The sequence below is a fragment of the Strongylocentrotus purpuratus genome, unplaced genomic scaffold (genome assembly GCF_000002235.5).
Source record: "Strongylocentrotus purpuratus isolate Spur 01 unplaced genomic scaffold, Spur_5.0 spur5_scaffold_10, whole genome shotgun sequence".
In the NCBI taxonomy this organism is placed as follows: Eukaryota; Metazoa; Echinodermata; class Echinoidea; order Camarodonta; family Strongylocentrotidae; genus Strongylocentrotus; species Strongylocentrotus purpuratus.
The window spans coordinates 26322367-26335229 of record NW_022145595.1 but is presented as its reverse complement, the minus strand read 5'-3'; the positions used below and the strand labels follow the sequence as shown (position 1 = coordinate 26335229).

General features: G+C 36.8%; 1 protein-coding gene across 4 annotated transcripts in view; it reads left to right on the top strand.

Moving 5' to 3' along the window:
- LOC587138 (protein FAM13A) overlaps positions 1-12863 on the top strand; it is a 75337-nt gene that overhangs the window by 56577 nt on the left and 5897 nt on the right. For 2 of the 4 annotated variants that reach the window (XM_030979909.1, XM_030979910.1), the window contains 7 exons: positions 1430-1501; positions 2669-2740; positions 8962-9100; positions 9933-10014; positions 10626-10804; positions 11827-11910; positions 12781-12858. In XM_030979909.1, coding sequence (XP_030835769.1) covers positions 1430-1501; positions 2669-2740; positions 8962-9100; positions 9933-10014; positions 10626-10804; positions 11827-11910; positions 12781-12858 — 706 coding nt within the window. The remainder of the gene's footprint in view (positions 1-1429; positions 1502-2668; positions 2741-8961; positions 9101-9932; positions 10015-10625; positions 10805-11826; positions 11911-12780; positions 12859-12863) is intronic. The other 2 variants (XM_030979911.1, XM_030979912.1) reach the window with 2 other exon arrangements.

Below are 12863 nucleotides of genomic sequence, written 5' to 3'. Positions count from 1 at the left end.
AAGGGTTTTTGCCTGCAAACTAGACAAGACTCCCTTTCCACCAGCACAAACACACAAACACAATTAATTGTACCTTCCCATGTACCTCTATCCTCCCCTGGCTAGAAAAACTTATCTTAAGTGACTCTCACACTCTGCCGTGTAGGCCTACCGTGTGCCACCGTGCGCGAAAATGTCTGCGGACGGTGGAGAACGGCGAGGGCACACGGTGGTTCGTTATCAAAGCGGGCAACACGTTAATAGGGCGTTGGCGCTTATTTACACCCGGTGGGACCCGGCGAAAGTTTTGGGCATGTTCAAAACTTTGGCCGGCTGGCACCGGCCGCAAGTAAGCGGCAAGAGGACGGTGTTGAACGGTATGAGGACGGTATGAATACGTTATGAAAACGGTCACACTGTATGAACACGTTCACAACACGCTCATAACCCGTTACAGAACGGTGATGAAAAATGGAGAGCGGACTGACCGTTGCCGTTCAAATCGGGGTATTTATGGCAGTCGTGTCGTGACGTCAGCAGTCCGGGGACTCGCTCATAGGACGCTCCGAGCGGTGAGGGGACGCTAAGTGACTGGTAGGTGGCTGCTACAAACCCGGTGCACACGTTCGAGACCCGGTATGGGCCCGGTATGGAAACGGCCAAAATTTTCAACAAAAGTCAATCTGGGCGGTGAAGACGGTAGAAGCACGTTCAACACCCGCTATGCGCCCGGTGAGAACGGTCAGAAGATGGCAACGAAACGGTGAAAAGATTAATTTTATGAATTTTTTTTTTGCGGCCGGGGACAAGTTCGCTCAAAACCCAACGTTCTGGACTCTGTTGTTTTTTTAATAGCCCGGCAGGTGGACGGTAGGCCTACACGGCAGAGTGTGAGAGCTCCATTACAGTGATCAAAATACAATCTGTTCAGCTTTATAAAAAACTTATCATACAGCTATCAAAATACAATCTGTTGAGCTTCATGAAAGTAATGACCTTGCCTTTGTCTGTACATTGTACATGTTTAGAACCGTGTACAAGAAAACGTCAGGTTTGGAAGCAAAGGTCGATTATCATTTTTCGGATTTAAACAAAAATCAATAAACGATTATGGTCCATCAACGATGTGAGCACTATAAAGCTAAACATGTATAACTAGGCAAGGTTTATAAAGAGAATGCTGATATGACTGGCAAGCTTTATTTTTTACTTAAATCTGAAATTCAATAATCTCTGTGTAAGCTGACCTCAACTAGTTCCTTGTCATTTATGTAAACCCCTTATGTTATTCAGTGATTCTTCACGCACTGTTTCTTGTTTTATGAATCGATAGAGATTTATAAACTTCCTCTTGTGTGAGTACCACCCTGTTCATAGGTTGGTTGTGTTGCCAATCCTGACTGAACATGTGGAGTTGAGCGTCTGTGTGTGTATATTCTTTGTTCCACAGTCTTCTTCAACATGAACCTTACGATGCCCCACTCTCCCCCAGGGCTAAAGATGCCCCGCCCACCTTTGGCAGGTGATTATATATGCGTTATATATATATTCTCTCTGTATGGTATATACACCTATGCATATTAGTGTGCCTGTATAGTGTACTCAAATAGACAAGAAAATACCTGCGCTCTTACTATTGCTTTTTGTGTTTTGTTTTTCGCAAAATTGGCTTTATTTTGTTTTTCGATTTTGGTGACAGATATTGCAAAATAGCTACATGTACTTGTTTTTCGTGTCAGAATACCACAAACAGTTTTCTCTACTAATATTTTGGTACTAACTTCTGTCTTAGCATTCAAGAAATATTAATTGGTTACTGTCATACATGTATCTCAATGTTATGATACTGATTATTCTTTTAGTTTTACCCTATTATCAGTTTTCTTGTATCCATTATTAATGGTCTATTTTAAGAAGCCTTACCTGGTATTTTGCCATGGATTATTTGGGTTAAGACTCTGGAATATGTTCATTACATATCTTTAATCTGTGGACGAATAATATATCTCTGATGGGTCTCATTATCTTTCTACATTGGTGTTGTTTTTTCAATGTATGAGTTGGACAATATGAAAGTATGCACTGTAGCTCTCGTTTCCTAATTTCCATGTTATCTATATTTGGAACTCTTTAACAATTTTGGAATAGCTCTGGGGTCCATTGCATAAAATTTACCATTGGTTGTAACTTTACTATTATGATAATTTCCATGGAAACCTTGATTTGATTGGCTGTTGAGTGATGTTGCCATGGTAGTAATATTGATGGTTAAGTTACCATGAATGGTAAGTCTTATGCAACATGGCCTTGAATATGATTTTTCAGCAACTTTCAAGTAAAAAAATTGTGTGGAAGTTATATTTGCGTATATTATTTTTTTGAGATACAGTCAAACCTGTCTATAAAGACCACCTAAGGGAGAAGGAAAAGTGGCCACTGTAGACAGGTGACCTGTCTAGTCGGCTTCTATAATACAAATTTCTCTCTCTCGAGGGGGACAAAATGCATGGCCACTATAGACAGGTAGTTTTTATAGAGAGGCGGTCGCTAATACAGGTTTGACTGTATTATTAATGTGGGTTAAATGATTTTCTTCATGTTGTGGTATTTTCTATCAATCCTTGTGTGGTGTGTTTGATCTCTTTATTTGTTGTCGTTGATCCTTCCTTCCACCTACTTCCCTTTGCAGTGGCTCATGGGATACGCTGGAGGGGCCACCCTCACCTGTTTCCAAGCACGATATGTTTCCTCGGTTTGTACCGTGCGTGGCTAAATCATTCCTTTCTTTGTTTATCGTTTTAAAATCAAGCTTTCATTGCTGCTTTCTTGCCTGAACCATGTTTCCTGTAAGGCCCAGATCACCAAAACTTCTTAAATCGCTTTAAAAGAAAATGTCTTGAAAGAAAATACAGCGGCAGAATAAAAACATTTTATGCGTATTAAAATGAATAGCAGATGCCTGTGGTGAAGAGCCAGCCGCACGCAACAAAGCCCCCGAAACTTGCCTCTCTGAGTCTTTTAAGGAACAGAAATGTGAAACCACTACACTTACATAATTTTTTTTTCATTGCAGCAGTTTGTTTAGGCAGTTTATCACGTCATGTGTTAACAAAAGGCAAATTATGCATCGTGAATAGAGGCCTGCATCCTAAATTAGTTTTCTTTATGAAATTTGTGGGTTTGACTTGGGAGAAATGTGTAACAAGTTTCTGGCAAATTTCGTGATCAAATTTCTGGCATATTTCGTGATCAAATTTCTGCAAAGGTGATATGGAGCTCCGGTGACAAGTATTCTTTGGTTTATTTTTTAAAGACTCTAATAAAAAGGAGCAACATTAATTTACAGGTTCCCTTAAGAAAATTGGGCCTGTTGCATGCAGCAGCAAATGGTTAATAAACCGGCAAGATCCTTATTACCATGCTATGCAGCTTCATATATGTTCATTATTAACTGACCCATTGAAAACCCATGTAAAATGTTTCATGATTCTGTAAAACATTCATTGCTTTAGACCTTACTTCATATAGGGTCCCAGTCTAAGTGAAAGGAATAATGAAGTATAATTGCTTCTGCAGTTTCCGGCTTTCACCCCAAGAAGCCGATATGTAGGTCTCAGAATGCCCATTAGAAGGACAGCTCATAAGACTGATGCAGATATTTGTCTCTTGAGGTTTCACTAGACCGACTTCAGTCTTGTGGGTCGTCAAGCGTCTCTAGGTAGATGAGATACCAATTTTCGAGACCTTAACTATCAAATATTTTATTAAAAATAAAAGTGGTTACAAATCATTTAAATGATCAGATGGTAGCCCCATCATGGATTCAAAAAGGCAATGAGCAGATTTTATCATGAATTGAAAAAAAAGACGAATGTACAAAATAGTTCCAGGATAAAATTGCTTTGCTTGTAAACCCCCTGCCATGTGCTTGTGAAATATGTAGAAACAAAGCAGAAAAGCAAATGGATGAAATGTAATTTTTTTTTTTTTTTTAATGAAAACAAAAGAGAACTTGTACAGCAAAATATGCCTTGATATGTTCCCATTCAAATGTTGACAAATTTTATTAAGAGATTTGAAGTTCAATTGAATTACCAATTTCTCATTTTGCTTTGCTGATGTATACAAAAGAGAGGATTCCCCCTGCCTCCCATTTTCCCCTGTAAACCATGCCTAATAGATCTATTTTCATTATTTTTTGAAAATATCTGCCATCCCCTAATTTCGCTAATCATAGTCATCACCAAGCTTAACTAACAAGGCTGTAGAGCTGTTCACAAACATGTACTGGTAAATATGCAGTTGATGTTCAAATGAGAATTTGTTTAATTTGGACTAATTTAGTAAATTATTGAATTTTTTTAAATACAGTTCATTGTAGATTTTGATGTACATGTATTTCATTTCATTTTATCTTTATTTGTGGCAATACAGTTGACTAATTTGATGCTGTTTATAGTTTGTATTCATTTCAACATATTCATTTGATCATTGTTGAATGAACCTCCTGCTTAATATCCCATACACTAATATACATGTATGTTGTCCACGTTATCAAGAACTGACGAATCCATACAGTAATATATATTACGAATTAGGCGGTTCGTAATAACGCTGACAATATAATCCATGTCTTCATAGCTCTATACCAGTAGACATACATATGCAAAGATTGTGGTTGGAAAGGGCATTATTAAGTACATACACATTGGTATCTCTTGATCGATGAATCATGTCGGGACAACTCGTCCCCGTTTTTGCAGGGGCGGGGCTGAGTTGTCCCGGATCCATTACCATAGTCTAATTTGCCCTAGAGATTGTAGCAGTATTTAGATTTTTAGAGTTCTTTCTACTCTAGTAGGAAATACAAATTCATGAATGCTTAAGTTAAGTGCCTCATCATGGTTACTCAGCTTAAGGGCTTTAATGTACGTTGTTAGTAGTCCGACGATTAAGCTAGGGTAAAATATCATTTAATTCTTATGGAAAAGTGCTTCATGAATCCAACTGATTTTTTCATTTTTTACTATTACTATATCCATGATTTTGATCTTAATCATTTCATTGTTTCTGATTTTCTGATTTTGTTTATATAAAAAAATTCAATAATAATAATACACTTCTTATAAAGCGCATAATAGATTTGTTAACGTCTCTATGCGCTGTAGGAAAAATGAAAAAGAAGAAGTAAACACTAGTATAAGTAAGGAAAAAACAACAACTGCACAGTCATATTCTACACAGAAGGACCTGTGTGTAGGATTCATTCACTTCTTATTAAAAGGGATACGTTTTTAAAGATGTCTTGAACTTATCTATGGTGTCCGCACGTTTCATATTTCACAATTCAGGGGCAGCATACTTAAAACAGGTCCTTTTAAGTCTTTGCACATTCAATATCAAAGTATTTTAGAATGTGTTAATACAGGGCTCGACACTGCATGTAACAAGGGCCTGGGACACATGGGCACCCAAAATCTAAGTCTGGATCCCCCCCCCCCCCCCCAAAAAAAAAAAAAAAAATCAAGATTATTACGTAGGGCTCTTGCATACAGACTTAAACATTTTGCATCCGGACCCCTTTCTAAATAAGGTAGTGTATAGCCCTAGTTGATAATGATTTAATAAATAATGACAATATTTATGAAGCCCACATCCATCCCTAGAGATTTTCAAGGCGCCTACAAGATAATTAGTATCTACAAGATGAATATGACCTCATTGTTCAGAGTTAGACCCCTGTTGCTTTTACACAGCATATCATCTTTGAATTCAGAAATGTTTCATTATTATTGTGCCATTCAAATACCAGTCAATGGTGCTACATGTTCCTTTAGAGCATACAGCATTGCAAATTGTGCTTCTGTTTGTAACCTAATGCTGGGAGTAGTGAAATATTTGTGTGTTTTCACATTGCATGAAAGCTAGAATAGCAAAGTTCCCCTTATTCTCATTGCTTATCATGAATATAGTCAAAATTTGGAATTTGTTGGTATGAGTAAGAAATTAGTGTGATGAAGGAAAACTATTTTTTAGTTGTCTTTGAAATCATTGTGTATTGTAATGATTTCCAAATCTGATTAGTCAGTTTCGAAGGATACAGGAAGTTTCAGGAAATAAGAAGTTGTGAATGAAATCAGATGTGAAAGTGCTTTATGGCACTCTATATGGTCAGATGAATGTGGAAAATATATTATGGATATGTTTTCATTGTTGAGATCCACTTTCCCTTTGCTTTACAATTGAGCAAGTGAGCATCATTCTACTTGCCAACTCCCAGGCCTGGATATGAAACAAATTCAGGGCAGGGTACAGATACAAAATATCATTTCTTAAACAATTGTGTGGAATGTTGAAAATGAGTAGTTCACCTTGATTATAGGCAGATATGTATTAATTCCCAGACGTCATATTCCATTTCTTCTTAGAAAAATGAGAGAAGGCAAGTCTTCCTTACCTCAATCAACTTGCATTCTGTCTTCAGTTCTTGTGTCATTTTCCTGTACTTTTTCGATGAAAAGTTGGACTAACTCATCTCTTTAGTGTTCTTATTTGTGCATACTGGGAAGCTCATGTTGGCAGAAATGATCCTCTGATAATACATGATTAATCATTACATGTTTCATGTACATGTGTTATACGGTGGAACATTAAAAATTTATCAGTACATGTTTATGATATTGATTTTTGTCTTCAGTAACACTAAGTTTATACTAGTGGTTAAACATTGATTTTTTTCTAACAGCTATAAAGTAACACTACATTTATACTAGTGGTAAAACATTGATGTTGATAACAGTTTTGGTATTCCTTTACTTTATTCTAACCAAATTGATGAATTCATTGTCACGTTTTGTTGATATCTGTTCAAGAAGTTGATATATGTTTCCTCTCTTGAAATGACTCTAGTTTTAAGAGAGAAGAAATTGATTTTTGTCATCCGTAACACTAAGTTTATTGGTACCATCCTTTATTTTCATTTTAATCAAGTTTGATAAAATTTATTGTTACATTTATTTGTTTTGTATCTGTTCAATAAATCATTCTCAATTGTATCTGCGATGTGTATACTCATGTTTCCTCTCTCATAATTTCAAGAGGGAAAAAATATTGGGGCAGGACAGTAGATATATCTTTGTATTCAAATTCCAATGTTCTGGATTTTCTGGATTTTCTTTTCCCTCTCTGTTCTTTTGCTATTGCTTCTCTATTTGATGTTCTTCCTTTTCTTTATCATTCTCTTCTTTCATTAAATCTTTATTTTTTTCTTTTACGCCACATGCCTTTATTTGCGTACCATTTCCTTTACCCTGTTAAATTCTCAAAGAGCTCTGCTTTAACAAACCCATTGTAAAGCTTACTCATTTTTATTTGCGTGACTCTCTACTGAAACCTTGAAAAAAGAATGTACAGATATTACAGATTCCATTTTTTTTTAAACAATTACCTTTCCACTCCATTTCCAGACAAATTTTCAGACAAATTTTCAGACAATTCTTTAATGCTGTATTCAAATTTGTATCCACACATCTTCTCAAAAGTTTCTAACGACAATGCGATAGTTTGTCAGAGGCTTGCCTGATATTGCAACATATATTGTATGCAATGTGGAATCCATCCACACAGATGCAGTGATACATTATGGGTGAAATACACAGGGTTCTGGAAAGCTTACTTTGGTCAAACCTGTGGTTCGTCTCTTGATTTCAGGCTCTGCCAATGTGTATTTTCGTTTCTTCCTGCAGAAATGCAGAACTTGGCATTCCTACCAATGTTGGTATCTCGTCTTATCTTTTGGTTTACCGTAATTAACGTTGTATAAACCGCCCTCGTGTATTAACCGCACCCCTCTTTTTCGCACTTTTTTTTTGCCGAGATTTTTTTTTTGTGTGTAAGATCATTGATGTAAATTAAAAAACAGTAGGGGACCTAAGATAGAACCTTGTGGTACACCATGTAATAGAAGAAAAATTGGAGGAATTATTATTATAAACTACATACCCGTACTGAGATCTATCAGAAAGATAACTTTCAAACCAAGATGACAGACAAATTTGAGTGTTGTTCTAGTTTCCGAGTGGTGAGTCAACACACCGATTACCGAGCTGGGAGACATTGCCAGGCATAGCTCCAGGTACTGTGTATAAGCCGCACCCCTGACTTTGAATTTTTTTCGGCGGCAAAAGTGCGGTTAATACACCGTTAATTACGGTAAACCAATTTTCATCCCTGTTTAATGGAGGTACAATCAAACCTGCTGAAAAATTGCTACACATATAGAAAGCTCACCTGCTTTAATACAAAGGCCATTTGAGTTTCCTAACAGCCAACTTGACATGCCATTTACACCAGTCATGACAGATTGTGTGTTTTCACTATGTGTGCTTCTCAGGGTTCGACTTGTTATCTGCTTGGAGCCAGAAGGGCCTTAGCTGTGTTTAGTTCAGTGATATGAGCTAAACTCCTTCTGACTCTCATCAGATGTTATGTAGGTCTCGATCTACATATTCTTATTTGTCATTATTGTCATTATTGCCAAAAGGACATTCAGTGATATGAGCTAAACTCCTTCTGACTCTCATCAGATGTTATGTAGGTCTCGATCTACATATTCTTATTTGTCATTATTGTCATTATTGCCAAAAGGACATTCAGTGATATGAGCTAAACTCCTTCTGACTCTCATCAGATGTTATGTAGGTCTCACTCTATATATTCTTATTTGTCATTATTGTCATTATTGCCAAAAGGACATTCAGTGATATGAGGTAAACTCCTTCTGACTCTCATCAGATGTTATGTAGGTCTCACTCTATTCTTATTTGTCATTATTGTCATTATTGCCAAAAGGGCATTCGGTGATATGAGGTAAACTCCTTCTCGCTTCAAGCAGATGATATGTAGGTCTCACTCTATTCTTATTTCTTATTATTGTCATTATTACTATGATATAATGATTATTTGTTTCTATTTGATGGTCAGTTCCAGCAAGCGGTCAGAGAGCTCTCTGGACGAAGAAGATCAGGTGTCCATCATCAGGAGATTGACAAGACAAGTAAGATCCCTCAAGCAGAAGATCAAGCAGTATGAAGAAGAGTTTGAAAGTCAATACCATGCCAAGGTTAGTACCATCTCTATTTCTAATATCTAAGGTTTCTCATTAAGGATTCAGTGTACATTCAAAAAAAAAAAAAATTTAGGCCTAAAAAAAAAGGGATGTTGTATTGCCCTTTAGGTGCCAAAACATGGGTCCGTCTGTCGGAAATCTTTTTTCCCTCTTTGGGCTGATATATCTCAGTTACATTTTCCCCTCTAAAATACGGTAACAAAATTTTTTGATATAAAAAAAAAAAAGCCGACCCTAGATTTCAAGATTTTAGGGTCGGTCACTTTGTTTTAAGTAGACATTTTCTGTGTTTCTTCACATGATGAGCCTTTAAAGACACTGTGCGAATCACACGATCATTTTAAACCTACATGTACATATGTAGAGGTTGTTGTCTTGTGGATAGGTCTTCAGACTGTGGATCACATGGTTTGCAGTTAGAGTGTGAGGATAGAAATACCCAATATTATTATTATGATGATGATCATCATCATCATCTACATGTATGTAAAGTTGTATTTTATCAAATGAACATAAATATATTTATTTATTTAGTGACAATGAACAATCTTGGTTTTAAGATGGCTGGTGAGGCACGATATGGTTAAATAATTTAAACAGTGCCAATGGAACAAAATCAGTGAAAACATAAACAAAGGTTGTTTGACCCGAGCCCTGTTTGTTATCAATAAAAAGTTACAATAACTGTTATAAACTACTAAAATTGTAGCATTTGATTGGCCAAGAGAAAATTTGTCATTGAAATTTTGCATATGTTATTGATAACAAGTTTAATGAAACGGTCCTGATACACTGTATGTGAATTATTTGAATTTCTCCTATCCAGCCTAGTCACACAGAGAAGCTTAGTCAACCAGAGATCAGAAAGATGATTGGAGAACTGAAGAGAGCAACCAAACAACTCAAAGGTATTAAACTCAATCTATACTACATCATGCATCAATTTACAGTGAAACCTGTATATAAATAGACCAGTTCACGATTATCACATGTCCCAACTGACCCCAAATATCCACAGATCTTCAAAACATGAAGAGATCCCACTTTGTACATTTTGAAATAATCACTCCTACAGAGATGGAGGTGCTACATAAATAGCCTTTGTTTCCCTTTTTCAAAAAGAATAATTCCACCTGTGTATCATGCAGTGCACAGCTTGTGCATAAAAAAATAATGATTACATAACTGTCATGAGCTTTCGTATCCAGTATTTTGTCTCCATATATTTCACAATTTGGTCTGCAATGACCATTATCCAGTATTTTGTCTCCATATATTTCTCAATTTGGTCTGCAATAACCTTTATCTGCTCATGCTCATACTGCAACTATGAACTGGCTTATAACGCTCTATTTGGGGATCATTCTCATCAAGTCAATTATGGCTTTCATGATTCCCCACTTCCTTTTATTTTAGAGATAAGCGGCTTTACCTCTATACACGTTTTAACGCGTAATGCTATGCAACGATAGGCCCACACACAGTATAACCTTGTTGTATTGTGTCTCCTTGTCTCCAGCCTTAAAGACTGAAGCCAAAGAGAGTAAGAACCCTCTTCACAGCACCTTGCCTGCTCGTCTCTCTCCTAACGGTGTGGAGGAAGGCTCCCATCTATCTGGTCTCAAAGAAGCCCTCAACCTTGCCCAGAAACGACTCCAAGAGAAGCGAGATGATGCGAAGAGAGGCTTTGATGTCCTGGTGAGTAGCCATTCTTCACAATAAAAATTATAAAGAGGTGTTGTAGTGGCGTGATTTCACCCCCTCCCCCTCCCACTGAGCAAAATATTTGTCGGCGTGATTTTAAAAGGATTTTTTTTTTTTTTTTTAGTGCTCACTACCCCCCGCGGACCTTGTGATCCTCAGTCCGGTGACATATCCACTTGTCAACGACACCTCTACAAAACCCCCCCCCCCCCCCCTTTGGCAAAAAGCTAGATCTGCCCCTGCATATCCACAGGTTGTTGGTTCAAGTCTCGTCACTGGCAAGTTGATAAGCTACATTTGTCACTCTACCCAAGTGGAGAAAATTGCCCTAGACATAATTTTTTTTAAATTTGTTTGTTTATGAAATATTTATTTCATGAATTTGTGAGCAAGCACCCATCAGAGGCGAGCATTGGCGCTATGCAAGAGGCCATCATCATCATCATAATAAAAGAACATCATACTCTAATTTGCAATAAAAGGACTTGAACATTTGTGAGGTGTAGAGTTCTTTAAAGGGATCCGGTAATTTTGTCTCAGATTCTGAAACAAAATTCTGGATTTAGCTCGTGCTGCAATGATAATTATAAACATTTAGGTCAGTCAGGAACCCCATGACTTTTACAACCCGATCGTCTGTCTGATTATCAAGATATTTATGATTGGAATTACTAATTTTGAATACCGTTTGCCAAACAGTTTTCATAACACTACAGTCTAATGGGGAAAACGAGTATGGTAAAACCGGTCACTCAAAGATTTTTACTTTTTTGTGGCACTTCTTGATCATATTGAAGCACAATGTTTTTAGGGCTTCAACATTACACCATATCACAGACAGTGATAACAAGTAGGGCCGTGTATCTCAGATTTAACATTGTTAAACGATCCCTTTAAGACTGAATGCGCGATGTGGTGGTGTCAATACATCTATTTTGTTGCTATTTTTGTAGCTATATTGTATTGCTTGATTTCACTAATAAATCTTTTCTTTTTATCCCTCTCTCAATCATCAGGAAATGAACCAGGATGAAGTGAGAGAGGAGAAGGTTGCCATTCAGAAAGCTTTGCTTCAACTAGAGAGTAAATATGGCAGGCCGGTAAGAGAACTTCTGTAATTAAACCGGTACCTATAGACTTAATACTGGATCCAACTGGTCCCTGTAGGCAAATAGTTAATCTGTAGAATTGACAACCCTTTAATATTACTATAGATGCATTCAAAGTCCTCTTTACTGCTCAACAATTTAACATATATGAAAGATGATAGCTTATTGCCCTTTCAAAAATAATTGCTCTATATGTGATTGCGTAAAGGATTTTAAGGAGTCTGTCTTTGGTATAAACTCTGCCAAATACATCTGCTGTAGATATGATCAGTATTGCTATTTATCAAGATACATATAATCCTATTGGTTTGTATCATCGTTTTTTCAGTAACAGAAAATCAACAGTTTTGTAGTGTACAATATCCATGGAGATAGCATGACTGCAGAGCAACAATCATTACTGAACTCAACCACTCAAATCATTACTGAACTCAAACACTCAAATCATTACTGAACTCAAACACTCAAATCATTGCTGAACTCAAACACTCAAATCATTTCTGAACTTAACCACTCAAATCATTACTGAACTCAAACACTCAAATCATTACTGAACTCAACCACTCAAATCATTACTGAACTCAACCACTCAAATCATTACTGAACTCAACCACTCAAATCATTACTGAACTCAACCACTCAAATCATTACTGAACTCAAACACTCAAATCATTACTGAACTCAAACACTCAAATCATTACTGAACTCAACCATCAAATCATTACTGAACTCAACCACTCAAATCATTACTGAACTCAAACACTCAAATAATTACTTACCTCAAACACTCACTATTTCATGGCATCTAGTAACAGAAAACTTGACGTTCATTTCTGTTTCTTTCTTTCTTTATTGTGGCAGACATCAAGAGCTTCCAAAGAGGTGATGAAACCGTTGTACGACCGCTACCGCACCTTGAAGAAACTCATGAAAAACAAGGTAAT